The sequence below is a fragment of the Hyla sarda genome, chromosome 7 (genome assembly GCF_029499605.1).
Source record: "Hyla sarda isolate aHylSar1 chromosome 7, aHylSar1.hap1, whole genome shotgun sequence".
Classification (NCBI taxonomy): Eukaryota; Metazoa; Chordata; class Amphibia; order Anura; family Hylidae; genus Hyla; species Hyla sarda.
This window is the reverse complement of record NC_079195.1, coordinates 184,306,487-184,324,068: the sequence shown is the minus strand read 5'-3', so window position 1 is coordinate 184,324,068 and position 17,582 is coordinate 184,306,487. Positions and strand designations below refer to the sequence as shown.

The window sequence follows — 17,582 nt, the reverse complement described above, 5'->3', positions numbered from 1 at the left end:
GGTGGGAAAGCCCCTAGTCGCATCTCCTTAAGTCTAACTTTAATATTAATAAGTGTATATATTTGATAATTATAGCTATATTCTATAGAAATGTATAGTACTTACCTTGTTCAGCGTTGCAGGACCATGCTAGTAACTTCTATGGTATGTTGCAGGACCTTAGGAGGTCCTTGGGTCACGTGTTACCCACAAATCTCTGTAATGGTGATTGACATCCGTTTGGACCAATTAGCGTTAGTCCAGCCCCTGCCCATATAAGGGAGCTGCGTCCAACTATCGCTCTCTTGGGTTGCTGCTCTCGTGGATGCCGGACTAACAGGCAACGCAACTTTCAAAGACACGCTAGGCCTCAAAACCTACGGCCTCAGCAGAACCAAAAAATCGTGAGTTTTACTCTAATTCCTGCTAATGCTAGCGTGACTACTGGACCGCAACTAATTCCCCTAAATCCAGTGAAACAGCGCAATAGACTAAAAGACTCTTAAAGCTAAAGTCCCAACCATTGTCAATCTCCAAAGGAAGCTGTTATAAGAGACTGTTGTGTTGAAGTGTACAGAAAATCTTCAGTAAAAGTTAACGCTGTTTACAGAAGCTTTCCGGTTGTGAACAATCCATTATTATCTACCTCAAACCTATTATCCTCTACCACCCTATCGTTCCTGGGAAGGGCGGTGGTAGGAAAAGCTTTATAGAGGAGCCCTCACCCTGGTGTCACGAATAGCAAGGGTTAACAAGCACCCTTTGATACCCACACAGCTACACTCCCCATACCCTACACCCCCCAAGCTACCACATTATAATGTTAATTTATAATAAAACTGCTGCTGTGGCCAATTCAATCCACTCCCGGTTTTTGTCATTATTAGGGTAAGAAGGACTGGGCAATACCACTCTCATGGTATTTTAACATTCCGACTTTATTTTTATTTTGCACAGGGCCACATAAGTCTAAACAATACACTTTTGTACAGTATTGCTCAATTTTCTTGAGGCCATAAGATGGGTTAAACAGAAACAACAAATAGATGAAAAGCTATATTTTGTGCAGAATTAAATACATTAATGTCTGAGATTAACCTTTACAGGCTGTGTATTCTGTCACCTTCCTAGCACTGCAGGACATTTTCATATATAGAAAACATGTATTTGCCTAGCTAATTGTTTCCCAATCCGGACGTCTCCTGCTGTTGCAAAACTACAACTCCCAGCATGCCTGCACAGCCAACGTCTGTCCGTGCATGCTGGGAGTTGTAGTTTTGCAACAGCTGGAGGCACCGTGGTTGGAAGACACTGACCTAGCTCATTTAAATACATTGGGAGACTGTATGAAAAAAAAACATATATGCTAGGTTCCTGGTGCATAAAAGTAGATAATTGTTGTGCAAGGGCTTATTTCACTCTAGAAATGTGACTCTTAGTTTGGCGCACTTTTCTGAAAAGAGGGTGTGGCTAAGCAGGAAGGGTGTGGTTTTCTGCAGTCCTGCACCATTCCCATAATTCCTTTAGAAAATTGGAGTGAATTATAGCAACAAATCTGGTGTAGCTTCTGGTGCATAGGCAGTCAAAGATACTCCAGAGTTATTTAAAGGGGTTCTCCACTGCCCTGTCTTAAGGAGCTCTGCTCGCAGCGTCCGGAAGTTTTTTACTCCGAATGCTGTGTGCGGGCTTCCGTGTTCGAGGCCGCCCCCTCGTGACGTCACGTCCGCCCCCTCAATGTCATGCCCCTTTCCCATAGACTTTTGTTGAGGGGGCGGGCGTGACGTCACGAGGGGGCGGCCTCGAACACGGAAGCCCGCACACAGCTTTCGAAGTAATAAACTTCCAGATGCTGCAAGCGGAGCTCCGGAAGGCAGGGCAGTGGAGAACCCCTTTAAAAGCCTGTGCCTAATAAGGAACTTTGGGAATTTAAGGAATCTTTCACTTTAAACCAGTATGTAAAATAACACCATAAAGTGAGTAGGAAGCAGGTGGAGCTGACTCCATGCAATTACATGAAAAGGACATTTAAAGGGGAACTTGGATGGAAAACAAATGTTTTTTAAATGGTGCCAGAAAGTTAAACAGATTTGTAAATTACTTCTATTTAAAAAAAAAAAACCTTAATCCTTCCAGTACTCATCAGCTGCTGTATACTACAGAGGAAGTTGTTTAGTGCTTTTCTGTCTGACCTCAGTGCTCTCTGCTGACACCTCTGTCCATGTCAGGAACTGTCCGGAGCAGGAGAAAATCTCCATAGCAAACCTCTCCTGCTCTGGACAGTTCCTATCACAGACAGATGTCAGCAGAGAGCACTGTGGTCAGACTGAAAAGAACTACGCAACTTCCTCTGGAGCATACAGCAGCTGATAAGTACTGGAAGGATTAATGTTTTTTAAATAGAAGTCATTTACAAATCTGTTTACCTTTCTGGCACCAGTTGATTTGAAAAAAATTTTACACTGGACAAACCTGAATAATGAATTGTAAGTCAATAGGATCTGTTCGGACCCTAACAAAGTGGATTAAATTGGACCCTTGATATTTTTCATAAAAACTTTGACAACAAGACCCATGACTCCAGTGTGGACAGAGCACAGATTCAGGATATAGCTGTGCTTTAGTACCAAATGCACTTGAGATCCTTATATAAATACTATTTTACATTACAATGATCTTCTAATGTATCTGTAGATTCAAGCGACATTCGTCCCGATGTTTTATGCTGTTTTTTTCATGTCATCTTCTGTGTCCCCCATGTAAGGAGGAGGTGGGGGTGCAGGAGGTTGTGTCTGAGGAAATGCAGGAACTGTTGCAAAGTATACAGATGGGGGCATTGAAATCACGACATCATTCTGTATTACAAAGACCTGCAAGGGAAATGTAAAATATAAAAATGTGGAACTTTTATATTCTGCTAAGAAAAAAGGCATTCATTGAATAAGCTCTCTATACTTTAAAGCAGTGGTCTCCAACCTGTGGACCTCCAGATGTGGCAAAACTACAACTCCCAGCATGCCCGGACAGCCAACGGCTGTCCGGGCATGCTGGGAGTTGTAGTTTTGCCACATCTGGAGGTCCGCAGGTTGAAGACCACTGCTTTAAAGGGTTACAAACCTCACTACACTCCCTCACGGTCTCCGAATTGCTGCTCCCAGTCACTGTACGATTCTCTTCCTGGTGCTGAGGTCGATCTGTCCCACTGCCACCCAACCAATCACTGGCTAAGGTAGGACACCGCTGCGGCCAGTGATCGGCTGAGCAGCATTTTGATGGATCGACCCCCAGCACCAGGAAGAGGAGCGTATCGTGACTGGGAGCAGCAATACAGAGGCAATGGTGGAGTATTTGGAGTTATGTACAAGTTTATTATTTTTTTAAAGGGGTACTCCACCCCTAGATATCTTATCCCCTATCCAAAGGATAGGAGATAAGATGTCTGATTGCGGGGGTCCCGTTGCTGAGGACCCCCACGATCTCAACTGTGGCACCCCAGACATGCGGTGCACTGGTGATGTGGGGCGAAGGCTCGTGACGTTACAGCCACGCCCCGCTCATGACATCAGAGCCATGCCCCCTCAATGCAAGTCTATGGGAGGGGGCGTGGTGACCATCATGCCCCCTCCCATAGACGTGCATTGAGGGGGCGCGGCTGTGGTGTCACAAGCGGGGCGTGACTGTGACGTGTCGTGCCTCCTGCGCTGCACCCCACACCCCTAACAAACGCTGAGTGCAGCAGGGAGATCGCAGGGGTCACCAGCGGTGGGACCCCCACAATCAGACATCTCATAAGATGTCTAGGGGTGGAGTACCCCTTTAAGCTCTGCAGGCTGGGCATGTTTGTGTACAAAAGCTTACCACTGGAGTATATTGTTACGTGTCAGCCCTATATCAAGATCTCCCTGTGCAGCTTTTACATGGGGGCAAATGTTCACAGGATTATTTATAATATCATCATCATGATTATTGCAGTAGCGTTGCTAGGGAGGTGCAGACTGCACCGAGTGACACCCCACCCCTTGGACAGGCATGAAGCAAAGTAATGGAGGGGGGGGGGGGAGGCATAAGGCACAGTAATAGGGAGTGGGGAGGGCAGACATGGGGCACAATAATGGGGCAGGCAGGAGGCCCAGTAATTTTGGGGCTTTGAGGGGCATAAAGCACAGTAATGTGGCGGCTTAAGCGGCATGAGACACAGTAATGTAGGGGCTTGGAGGGGCATAAGGGATAGTAATGAGACTGGGAAAGCCTGAGGCATAGTGGGTACGGTGAATGACAATATTATATTCAGAGGGTGGCATATGTGGCAGTATCAGGGGGCACAGTGTGTTACAGGGTTATATTCAGATGGCACGGTGTGTGTGGCAGGGTTATATTAATTATTATTATTTTTTTCATTAAGAGGATCAGAATCTGTTGACAAGGTGAAGAGCCAATACCTTCTAGGCATCAATTTCTACAAAATATTTAGTTGTAAAAAAGTCACAACGGTATGTAACAGTTGAATTATATCATTGTGTATTCTGCCAGATTGTCCCATCAGAGCTGTAGTCACTTGTAAGTTCTGTAGTGATGATGGGTGAAATATCAACCTCCAGCATACCCTTACCACTGCTTAGGTCATACTGGAAATCATGTTCTGTGGCATACTACACTGTGGGCGTCCATCAGGCAGGCTAAAAATTGTGGGGTGGGGTGACACCATTTTCTACTGTACCGGTGACACCAACCCTAGCAACGCCATTGGATTATTACTCTGTGTAAAAGGTGCAGTGCTCGGCCAACATATGAGAAAATTCTCATTTATCTGTGTGGTGGCCCAGTACGGGATGGTGTTCCCCTGTACCTTCCTTGCCCTGTCAGGCAGTGTCCCTTCGTGTCCCCAGGGCCCCCTGCAGGGTTTTCCCCAGTGTGTATATGTTCTGCCTTATAAAATGTACTGTACCTTTAATTTGTTTAGATCATGTGATTGTTACCCACAGGTGACCAATTGGACTCCCCAGAGGAACCCCTATAAAACCAGGGGTGGAGCTATTATTTCTTCTCTTCTGTTCCTGCTGAGGTGCAGTCGTCTCAGTGTGTGTGTCCAGAGCATTTGAGGCTTCAAGCCTAAAGTCTGCAGCCACAAAGTCAAGTGCAAGTAAGCCAAGTCATTGTCTTGTCAGTGACAAAGTCAGTCAAGCCAAGTCTGCTATCTAGTCACCGTGGCCTGCACTAAAGTGTCCCAATCTACTACAAGTCCCAGTAAGCCTGCAAAGGCTCTGTCACAGGTCACCTCCTTTGGCCCTGGCTGTACTGCATAGACTGTACAAACTGTCTACCCTCAGTAAAGCTACCATTGTCCGTAACATGGCATCTGTGTCTTCTTTGCCCCTGTGCCTACCCCAGAACCAGCGTTATTCCTTCAGGTGGTTAAGGTGTCATGAATACAAAGGGTGAGCAACATCTGCCCCTAGGGTTATAACATTTACCCTGCATCCCACACCCCGCTACCACATCTGCTGATCATAATTTTTGCTGTGGACAGCCAACTGCAGCAATTTTAGTCACGCTTTATTTATTACTAAATTATAAAAAAAAAAATATGTATGGGGGGGGAAAAAATGGTCTCCTATTATATTACGATATTTGGAAAACTCCATAGGAGAATTCAAAGTAAATAAAGGGGTTGGTACTTTCAGAACCCTTATCATCAAAAGAGGAAGATGCCAACAAAGAAAGTCTCTCCCTCTGAAGCATCTAGTCCATTCACACAGCAAAGTTTCCGAGCAGAATCCAGCAGAAAAATTCCACTCTGGAATTCCACTGCAGCAGCTTCTCATTGACAGCAGAATTTAAATAGCGGAAAAATTCTAATTCTGAACAACATTCTGAACTTTCAACGGAATCTGCTCAAACATGCATTGCCATTAAAGGAGAAGGCGCATGTCTGAGTGGCCCTAGTACTTACTAACTGAGTTGGACCCTGCCACGCATGGATTTTCTCTGGAAACATTTCCGGGCAGATATTGATTAATGTTTTATTTATCTTGTGGAACACAAATTTTGAATTGAATACTTGATCATACGTTCTCCAGTTAGGTGGTATGATATTAAATTAGGCAGCATAGTATCAGTTGTGTAAGCTCACTGTGGTATTTAGGGGATCTGGTAATTAATAATAAAGCACTTTGAAGGAAATTATACCGGTCGGATAGATTGAGAAGAAAAAAAAAAAGTATGACAAACTATTTATTAAAAGCATTCTATGAGATTAGAAAAAAGTCTGCTTATTCAAGAAATGGCACAACACTTATCCACAAGCTGCATCCATTATACTGCAGCAACAAGATGAACTGGACAGAACTCCAGTACCAGACACAGCCCATGGGCACAAGTAGCGCTGTTTTAGGAAGAAACTTAAACCTATTTCCTAATCTCACACAACACCTTTAAAAGTATGCAAGTGTATTCTACATATGCTGCAGAATTATGCATAACATAAATAAAGAAAACCAGCGTAAAATCTGCATCATAAAATCAACAGCATATGTTAGGTGTGAACATCCCAAGAATGTGAATTTGATTATTGGCCACATTCCCTTGAAATCCAAGCAGCTACAGTTATGTTTTGAATAGATTTTTTCAATCTTCCTATAGGGTAGAAGTAAAATCTTAAAGTGTCTCTTACCTGAGGAACAATAGAAGATGCTTGACTCAAAGAGCGACATCCAAAGACTGACAAAGACATCGCTAAGCAGAAAAGCAGAAGATTTGTCACAAGAAGAATTGAGTCAATGAAATATCCTCCAATCTGTTGAAAAAAAATGATAAACTGTATTGTTTGAGATCTGCTACCTCCAGCAAAGTAAAGATAGTGATCAGTAACTTGGCATCGGTGTATTCATTACCCCACACCTGGCCCATGAGAAGCTATCCAAACCGTGGACCGTGTAGGTTAACGGTGTCTTAGCATCATGGAGTCACAAACTGATTTCTACACCCTGCACACAGTCAGTTCCTGGCCAGGCGCCACACTAACATACTATAAAGCTGGGCCACATACATCAGCACAGTGTAGTGTGAACCCAGCCAAAGTCTCATGAAGTATTTCTTTGGATAACATGCTATAATTCTGTAATTATTTTCATTCATTATCACAGTTTGTTTTTCTTTGTTTATTGTGCAGAGGGATGGGCAGAGTGGAACCTGGAGAGCCTGTCGCCTTGCTGGGAGTTGTAGTTGCTATTGAATGCAGCTTTAAGATTTCTAGCAGCACACAGTGAATTGAAAGATTTAACTTGACTGACTGACCAGGGGCAGATCCAGAGTCTAGTCTCAGGAGGGGCACAATAAGAAGAGTATCGTGCAGTGGTCTACCCGCCCCCCTCCCATAGACTTGCATTGAGGGGGCGTGGCAGGATGTTACACCCCCGACTCTCTTGACATCACACCCAGCGTTCGGAAAATAATGTTCGGAACGCTGAGGCAGTGGAGTACCCCTTTAAGTAAGCAGCATAGACCCCCCCCCCCCACACACACACATTAAGTTGGCAGCACAGTTCCCCTCAGATTTGGTTGGCAGCACAGTTCCCCCCACATTAGGTTGGCAGCATAGTTCCCCCACATTAGGTTGACTGCATAGTTCCCCCCACATTAGGTTGACTGCATAGTTCCCCCCACATTAGGTTGACAGCATAGTTCCCCCCACATTAGGTTGGCAGCATGTTCCCCCACATTAGGTTGGCAGTATAGTTCCCCCCACATTAGGTTGGCAGTGGCCCCCCACAGACATACAGGTTCCAGCCATATACAGTGTTTGGCTGGAGGCTGTATGTCTGTGTACGGCCCCACCTCAGTGCTCCGTCCACCGCTCCTCTGGTCCGGGTACACGGGACCGGAGGTTGGGACACTGAAGCTGACTAGCAGCTGGTAACCATGCTGGCCAGCGCGTGTCCTCCTGCTCGATGTTCCAATGCTCCACTCCTCCGTTCCTATGGGCACACACATGGGACATCAGTGACGTCCATGTGTGCGCTACCTCCTGGTGGCCCCTGCGTTTTTAAAGTTAATGCGGGGCCGCAGAGAGTTAGTGGGGGCATCATTGTGTCCCAAAAAGATTTTTCGGGACACAGGGATGTCCTTTAACCCCTTAAGGACCAGGCCATTTTACACCTTAAGGACCAGAGCGTTTTTTGCAAATCTGACCACTGTCACATTAAACATTAATAACTCTGGAATGCTTTTAGTTATCATTCTGATTCCGAGATAGTTTTTTCGTGACATATTCTACTTTAACTTAGTGGTAAAATTTTATGGTAACTTGCATCCTTTCTTGGTGAAAAATCCCCAAATTTGATGAAAAAAAATGAAAATGTTGCATTTTTCTAACTTTGAAGCTCTCTGCTTGTAAGGAAAATGGATATTCAAAATCAATTTTTTTGGGGTCACATATACAATATGTCTACTTTATGTTTGCATCATAAAATTGATGAGTTTTTACTTTTGGAAGACACCAGAGGGCTTCAAAGTTCAGCAGCAATTTTGAAATTTTTCACAAAATTTTCAAACTCACTATTTTTCAGGGACCAGTTCAGTTTTGAAGTGGATTTGAAGGGTCTTCATATTTGAATTACCCCATAAAAGACCCCATTATAAAAACTACACCCCCCAAAGTATTCAAAATGACATTCAGTAAGTGTATTAACCCTTTAGGTGTTTCACAGGAATAGCAGCAAAGTGAAGGAGAAAATTCAAAATCTTCATTTTTTACACTCGCATGTTCTTGTAGACCCAATTTTTGAATTTTTGCAAGGGGTAAAAAGGAGAAAATTTTTACTTGTATTTGTAACCCAATTTCTCTCGAGTAAGCACATACCTCATATGTCTATGTTAATTGTTCAGTGGGCGCAGTAGAGGGCTCAGAAGGGAAGGAGCGACAAATGGTTTTTGGGGGGCATGTCACCTTTAGGAAGCCCCTATAGTGCCAGGACAGCAAAAAAAAAAAAAAAAACACATGGTATATCATTTTGGAAACTAGACCCCTCAGGGAACGTAACAAGGGGTAAAGTGAACCTTAATACCTCACAGGTGATTCACGACTTTTGCATATGTAAAAAAAAAAAAAAATTCTCTTTTACCTAAAATGCTTGTTTTTCCAAAAATTTTACACTTTTATAAAGGGTAAGAGCAGAAGATACCCCCCAAAATTTGTAACACAATTTCTCCCAAGTACGGCGATACCCCATGTGTGACCCTTAACTGTTGCCTTGAAATACGACAGGGCTCCAAATTTAGCGCCATGCGCATTTGAGTCCTAAATTAGGGACTTGCATAGGGGTGGACATAGGGGTATTCTACGCCAGTGATTCCCAAACAGGGTGTCTCCAGCTGTTGTAAAACTCCCAGCATGCCTGGACAGTCAGTGGCTATCTGGCAATACTGGGAGTAGTTGTTTTGCAACAGCTGGAGGCTCCGTATTGGAAACAGTGGCGTACCAGACGTTTTTCATTTTTATTGGGGAGGGGAGGGGGGCTGTGTAGGGGTATGTGTATATGTAGTGTTTTTTACTTTTTTTTTTTTTTTTTTTTAGTGTAGTGTTTTTAGGGTACAGTCACACAGGCCGGGGTTCACAGTAGTTTCTCGCTGGCAGTTTGAACTGCGGCAGAAAATTTGCCGCAGCTCAAACTTGCAGCCGGATACTTACTGTAATCCTCCGCCCATGTGAGTGTACCCTGTACGTTCACATTGGGGGGGGGGGGGGGGGAACGTTCAGCTGTTGCAAAACTACAACTCCCAGCATGTACGATCAGTGCATGCTGGGAGTTGTAGTTTTGCAACAGCTGGAGGCACACTGGTTGTGAAACACTGAGTTTGGTAACAAACTCAGTGTTTTGCAACCAGTGTGCCTTCAGCTGTTGCAAAAGCTACAACCCCCAGCATGTACGGACAGCGGAAGGGCATGCTGGGTCTTGTAGTTATGTAACAGCCGGAGGCATACTACTTTGGCTGGGGATGCTGGGGATTGTAGTTATGCAACAGCTGGAGACACACTGGTTTGCTACTTAACTCACTGTGCCTTCAGCTGTTGCAAAACTACAACTCTCAGCAGTCACCGACAGCCAACGGGCATGCTGGGAGTTGTAGTTATGCAACCACCAGATGCACCACTACAACTCCCAGCATGCACTTTAGCTGATTATGCAAGCTGGGAGTTGTAGTTATACAACAGCTGATGGTACACTTTTCCATAGAAAAATGTGCCTCCAGCTGTTGCAAAACTACAAGTCCCAGCATGCCCATAAGGGAATGCTAGGAGTTGTGGTGGTCTGCCTCCTGCTGTTGCATAACTACAGCTCCCAGCATGCCCTTTTTGCATGCCTCCTGCTGTTGCTAAGCAACAGCAGGAGGCTGTCACTCACCTCCTGCTGCTGCTCCACACCGTCGCCGCCGCGCAGGTCAGTCCCTCGCCGCCGCCGCTCCTGGGGCCCCGATCCCAGCAGGGACGCCGGGGATCGGGGTCCCCAGCACCCGGGGAGTGACACCCGCAGCAGGCGCCCTGATTGGTCGGCCGGGAATCCGGCCGACGAATCAGGGCGATCGTGAGGTGGCACCAGTGCCACCTCACCCCTGCTGGCTATGGCTGTTCGGGGCCGTCTGACGGCACCGAGCAGCCAGTAATTCCGGGTCACCGGGTCACTGGAGACCCGATTGACCCGGAATCCGCCGCAGATTGCTGGACTGAATTGTCCAGCGATCTGCGGCAATCGCCGACATGGGGGGACATAATGACCCCCCCATGGGCGATATGCCGGGATGCCTGCTGAACGATTTCAGCAGGCATCCGGCACCGGCTCGGCTCCAGTTAGCGGCTGGGGCCTGAAATACGCAGGGCGTATCCATACGCCCTGTGTACTTAAGGACTTGGAAACGGGGGCGTATGGATACGCCCTGTGTCCTTAAGGGGTTAAAGTGATGGGGGAAATTAATCTCAGGGCAATTGGTAGCCTTGCCCATTTTAAACATTCCAGTTACCCATTTGGTATTATTGTATCTGTATACTGTGTGATGTAAACTTACAATTCTACTGCGACACAACCTGCGGGGAAAACACCAAATAATCCCCAGGTCTACACAGGTCAGCACCAGTCCAATTGCACTGAATACTATAGTCAATATGTTCAGGGACAGAGAGCCTTTGATCTGTTCAAGAAAGAAAAGCAGAAAGGTAAGTAAAAACAAAAAAATATGATTATATACAATATTTTAAGGTATATCAATAAAGTTTATACGTTTTAATTATATCTGCTACTAGAGGCTATAGGGCTGTGATATACATTCGGATTGACTCTAAGGGTTATCCAGTTTGTTCTGCTGCTTTGTAATATTATATACAATCCTCATTCTGATATTTATTTTGCCTAACTTAAAAGGGTATTCCAGTAAAAAAAACTTTGTTTCATATCAACTGGCTCCAGAAAGTTAAACAGATGTGTAAATTACTTATATTTAAAAGATCTTAATCCTTCCATTTCCTATCAGCTAAAATTGAGTTGTTCTTTCATGTCTGACAACAGTGCTCTCTGCTGACACCTCTGTCTGTCTCTTCCAGAGTAGGAGCAAATGCCCATAGCAAACCTCTCCTGCTCTGGACAGTTCCTGAGACAGACAGTGGTGACAGAGAGCACTGTGCTCAGACTGAAAAGAAATTCAAAAAGAAAAGAACTTCCTGTGGAAGTTTAACTTTCTGGAGCCAGTTGATATGAGAATTTTTTTTCTGGAATACTGCTTTAAGAAGTTTCAGGTTGAGGCTTGGAATATGGCCTGTAGGCCTCTGTGGCATTGTTTCCCAACCAATATGCCTCCAACAGTTGCAAAACTTCAACTCTCTGGGAGTTGTAGTTTTGCAACAGCTGGAGGTACACTGGCTTGGAAACACTGCTCTGTGGCGACTGACATATGCTACATTGACATTGGGAATTGAGCTTGTCTATGGCCTTCTGCACTTGGCTATATCCAGGAGCATGCCCTGGGCCCATACTGTGTATCCAATTTTGTACAGATTCACAGAGGAAAAATTGGGGTAGAAGTTTCTACCCCAACATAGAAGGGAATTCTATACTGTAAGAGCAAGAAGACTATGGAGCGCTCTATCAGAAGAAGCCGTCATAGTGAAATCACTACTATAGTTTAAAAGTGGCTTGGGTGCATTTCTAGGGTCTATAATAAGTTATATAAAAGTTATGGTGATTATATGAGTTAGGGAGAATTTATTTTCAATAAGATGAGAAAAAAAATGGCTTCTACCTAATGGGATCAACAATGCAAGGCAATATACAAAAGTGGATGACTTCCAACTATGCTACTATGTTGCTTATTTGCATGCCATACTTCAAAGGCAATAAAAATTGTCAATTTAAAAATCCTTATCCTTCCAGGACCTACTAGCTGCTGTATACTACAGAGGAAGTTGTGTGGTGTTTTCCCATTCTGACCACAGTGCTCTCTGCTGACACTCTTTTTATTATAAAAATACAAAACGTATCCAATACAGAAAAAAGGAAAAGAAAACAAGCTTAACCAGCTATAACAAATCAAAAACAAAACCCTGCCTGGCCGCCCAGCTTAACAGAAAAATAAATAAATAAACCCACTTACCTAACCAAACTATCTAAACAGCACACTGACACACACATACCGAAAACTGAAAATGAACATAATAATAGCACAACTTGGCTTAAAATAAATAAATAAAGCACTATCCGGCTGTAACTCAAAAACATCCCTACTCGGGAAACACACAAGGAGAAAACAAAACAATAAAACAAAACAGAAAATATAGCAAGTACACCACTGCAAAAAAAATAAATAAAAAATAAAAAAGGGAGCTTAGGTTCTGGGTATTAACACTCGCAATGATCACTGGAACAAAAGGGACAGAAGTGCTCAGCCTATTGCCGTGCACTTTATGCAGTGATCATCCTTGCTTGCGCTTTTCTTCTAAGAGCTAGAATTAGGAGTGTGCAGAATTCTTCAAAAAGGGGGAAAATAATGTTAATAATAATGACACAGACAGTATTCCTTTTTAAGACATTACTCACCAGGCAGATGCTGGGTTTAGCCTGAGCTGCTATTGTCAGGGATCCTGCAATGATATACTGAAAAATAAATAAATTACTACATTAAGTATGTGCTGTCCTTTCAACCATTTTATAGTTTGTGTTCGGGGCTCCATACATGTACTAGTGACAGGAAAGATTGCCTACATACCTATACAAGATCTTACCCTAGCATAGCGGTCTGAGTTGTGCCATAACCGCGCAATGAGGGCACGCCTATAGAGGGCAAAAAGCAACCATGCTAGGATAAATACAATTCCTGAAATAACACATCCTACACCCAGCATCAATCTTCACATACCCGAAGTAGACTATACCTAGTGTGCTGAGAGAGTAGCCCTGACCAACTAGTGACTACTAGAGGTGGTAACCATACCTTGGAAACTGTGGCAGTAACGTCCATCTGTAAAGAAACCACCTGAGAATGATAACATTCCCTGCCAAATACTAACTGAACTATACCTAGTACCATCCCTACTTGTGACATTACTTCAAATGGACACGGAAAGGCTAACTTCATGGCAGGTCTGACAAGCACCAATCCCCTGCTATTTATGAGGCAAAACTAAACTGACAGGTAAATGACAAGAAATACCTATCTATCTGATAGACCATGTGGATCATGTCGCCTGACAAGGTTCAGGAAGGCACCTTACCTGATTGAGACTGTAACAACAGACATACCTAATTAGCCAATGTACTGACCCAACTGGACTTGGGAGTGATGACCCGTTGCAGATGACAGCTCCCTGTGTGAGCAACGTACCTGTAGACGTGACCAGTGTTTAGGTGAACCATCATGGTTGTAGACCTGACAGGTCTTTGTGACACAGTCAGGCCTTAACTCGAGCCTGTAGACATGACAGGTCTGTGTGAAATCATCGTGCCTGTAAACGTAACAAGTCTTTTTAAACCCCTTTTTTATTTTCATAATACGTAAGTGTGAAATGCCATAGTGAGACTGTATGCGATCTGAAACATCTCAGATTACCTACACAATCATGTCAAAATCAATTGCTCTGAAATGAGACAGCAGTAACCACGATTCAATCCCCGATCCTAAAGAAATGAGTCATGTAACTGTATTAAATACACAATATATCTACAACTAAATGCCGACCCTCCTTAAAAGAGAACGTGCAACTATGCCGGATAGTTGAATCTGTGTACTACAACGAAATGATAACGTAATCGAGAAATACAACAGACGAGGTTGTATCTGACCTGAAAACGTGTCAGGTCATAACAAATATAACAAACAACAAAATTGCTCTGAAAACGAGTCAGTAACAACTGACATTACCCCTTTAACTTGATTTTTTTTTCTGGCCCCTGAGACTGCTGTGAACAAGTGAGGGACAATCAACCATATGGTCTGCTCTGAGGAAGCGTCAGCAACAGGCGTGTAATGTTGCTACCCCTACCTAAAGACTATTCTGAGAAATGGGTCAGGAACAGTGGTTTGCGTGGGCTGCTCCGGGAACATATGAAATAACAAGTACGTGACGCTGTAGTATAAGTACTGAGACTGTTCTGAAGAAGAGTCAGGAACAGCGGCATTATGTGGCCTGCTCTGAAGATGTGTCAGTAACAAGCATGTAATACAGTACTAAAGAACCGAGACTGTTCTGAAGACAAGTCAGGACCAGTAGACTACGTGGCATGCTCTGAATACGTGTCAGTAACAAGTATGTGGATGACGTACTTAACAACAGAGACAGTTCTAAAGAGGAGTCAGGAACAGTGGAATTACGTGGCCTGCTCTGAAGGCGTGTCAGTAACAAACATGGGATGCCATACTAAATGAACTGAGACTGTTCTGAAGAGGAGTCAGGAACAGTAGACTACTTGGCCTGCTCTGAAGACGTGTTAGCAACAAGCATGTGGATGACGTACTTAACCGACTGTTCTGAAGAGGAGTCAGGAACAGTGGAATTACGTGGCCTGCTCTGAAGACGTGTCAGGAACAGTAGACTACTTGGCCTGCTCTGAAGAAGTGTTAGCAACAAGCATGTGCATGACGTACTTAACTGACTGTTCTGAAGAGGAGTCAGGAACAGTAGACTACGTGGCCGGCTCTGAAGACTTATCAGTAACAAGCATGTGATACAGTACTAAAAAGAACTGAGACTGTTCTGAAGAAGAGTCAGGAACAGTAGACTACGTGGCCTGCTATGAAGGCGTGTCAACAACAAGCATGTGGATGACGTACTTAACCACCGAGACTGTTCTGAAGATGAGTCAGGAACAGTTGAATTACATGGCCTGCTCTGAAGACGTGTCAGTAACAAACATGTGATGCAATACTAAATGAACTGAGACTGTTCTGAAAAGGAGTCAGGAACAGTAGACTATGTGGCATGCTCTGAATATGTGGCAGCAACAAGCATATGCACTGATACCCCTACTCAGACTATTTGAGAAAGGAATCAAATTAGTTTGTGTGGTCTGCTCTGTGGACGTGGACGTGACCCGTAGTACTGTGCACCACCCAGACCCTAAAACTGCTCTGAAGAAGAGTCAGAACTAGTCGACTGTGTGGCATTGCTCTGAAGATGGGTCAATAACAAAAAAAAGTGCGCTGCTGTGTTTATGGGGACTGTGACTCATCTGAAGAAGAGTCAGAAAAGTGGGTAGCGTGCTGGCTTTGAAATACTTGAGTAAAACGTGAGGGAATGTGTGACTTAAGGCAGCCTGCTCTGAGGACGTGTCAGTACCAAGCCACCAAAACAAAAACAAAAAAAACAACCCTATGAGTGTACTGCAGACATGTCAGGAACGGTCAGTTTACATATGCCCTGATAGGAACATAATTCCCTGATAGGAACTTTGATGTTGACAGGAAGAAAACTGCAAACACGAAAACATAATGATTGCACCTGGCCACTGAATGACAGTGGCTACACCGACCTTCTACTGAGACCGTGGGCCACCTGAATGCCCTGAGAGCCTGAAGGGTAAGAAGAAACAAAGGGGGGGGGGTGCCGGGTGGGTTGCAATGGGCAACCGGAGCCCGGCAGCGGTGAGTCAGGCAACAGGGTAACATTGTAATTATTCCTGAAATTGGTTGCTCTGAATGTGAGTCAGTAACAACCGCGATTCAACCGCTAATCCTGAAGGAACGAGTCAGGTGACCGGGTATTGAACAGCCGATTAGTGCCACTAAAATGAATGACCACCCTTTCAACGAGTACCTGTGCCGGATAGTTGAATATGTGTACTATAACTAACTGATAACGTAGTCATGAAATACAACCGAAGAGGTTATATCTGACCTGAGAACGTGTCAGGTCATGACAATACACAACAATGTGATTGCTCTGAACGAGTCAGTAGCAACCGACATTGACCCGTAGACGCTACGGATGAACATGCAGAATAAATACCGTTACCTATGTGCAGTAAACGCTATAGATGTTAGTGCAGAGAACATAACAGAATTAATGCTACATGTATGCAGAATGAGTATTACAACGTGTCAGCATAATAAATACTACCATCGTATGTACAGACTGATTGCTACAAATGTCCGTGTAGTGTATTGCTAGAATTATATGTGCAATATACATAACGTGAGCATGTCTGTGGTATGACTACAACGAGCGTATATGTGGTATAAATGCTATGAGCGTATAGTGTTATGATACTATGAGCAGTATAATGCTATGAGTATACTTGCGGTATCAATGCTAAGAGTGTATGTGCCTGATGTAGGCCATGTGTATGTGCAGTATAAACGCTACAAGTACATGTGCAGTATAACCGTTGAGCACATGTGCGGCATGAGTGCTATGAATTAATATGTGGTATGACGCTATGAGGTATGAGTACTATGAGCAGTATAATGCTGTAAAAATGCTATGAGCGCGTGGCCACAACCGCAGGAAACAGCATGACACTACGTGTGAGAACCGTATGAACCTGCTTGTATGAATGCGGTGAACATGTGAACAACTTAAGAACCATGAGCGTGTGACCACTATAACTGCCATGAGTGTATGAACCATATAATTGCCATAGGCAGTATACTGCCATAACCAGTATGAATTACCATTAACATATGAACCGAATGACACTTTGAGCGTATGAACCAGTGATAAGTACGAGGTGTTTGACTGCCTTGAACGTAACATGGTATAGAAAGAACGTAAGACCATGAACATGCCAAGAATATGTGAACAGCATAAATGCCAAGTTTGTGGACCGTGTATAACACAAGCGAGTGAGAGAATAACCATGGAGGTGAACAGCATAAACGAGTGTACAGCATAAATGCTGAAAATATATGTACCGTATAATGATATTAGCACATGAAACTGTATACATACTAAGCGTGTACGGACGATAAGAAACTCATGGAGTTATCAAACCGTGAAGATGCTCTACTCGTGCACCTTGTACCAGTAATGCGTGTATGCCCATTATAAACCAAGCGTATCAACCGTATGGATACCATGATCGTGCAAACAACGAGTATTACACTGTGTATACTATCATTTAATTAGATGT

At 44.0% G+C, this 17,582-nt stretch overlaps 1 protein-coding gene across 4 annotated transcripts in view; it reads right to left on the bottom strand.

Annotated features, from left to right (window-relative positions):
• Nucleotides 1-2,406: 2,406 nt before the first annotated feature.
• LOC130282098 (membrane-spanning 4-domains subfamily A member 8-like) overlaps nt 2,407-17,582 on the bottom strand; it is a 48,299-nt gene continuing 33,123 nt past the window's right edge. For all 4 annotated transcript variants that reach the window (XM_056529988.1, XM_056529986.1, XM_056529989.1 and 1 more), the window contains 4 exons: nt 13,056-13,112; nt 11,035-11,157; nt 6,647-6,769; nt 2,407-2,846 (listed from right to left, as the gene is read on the bottom strand). In XM_056529988.1, the coding sequence (XP_056385963.1) occupies nt 2,697-2,846; nt 6,647-6,769; nt 11,035-11,157; nt 13,056-13,112 (453 nt within the window). In that variant the 3' untranslated portion in view covers nt 2,407-2,696. The remainder of the gene's footprint in view (nt 2,847-6,646; nt 6,770-11,034; nt 11,158-13,055; nt 13,113-17,582) is intronic.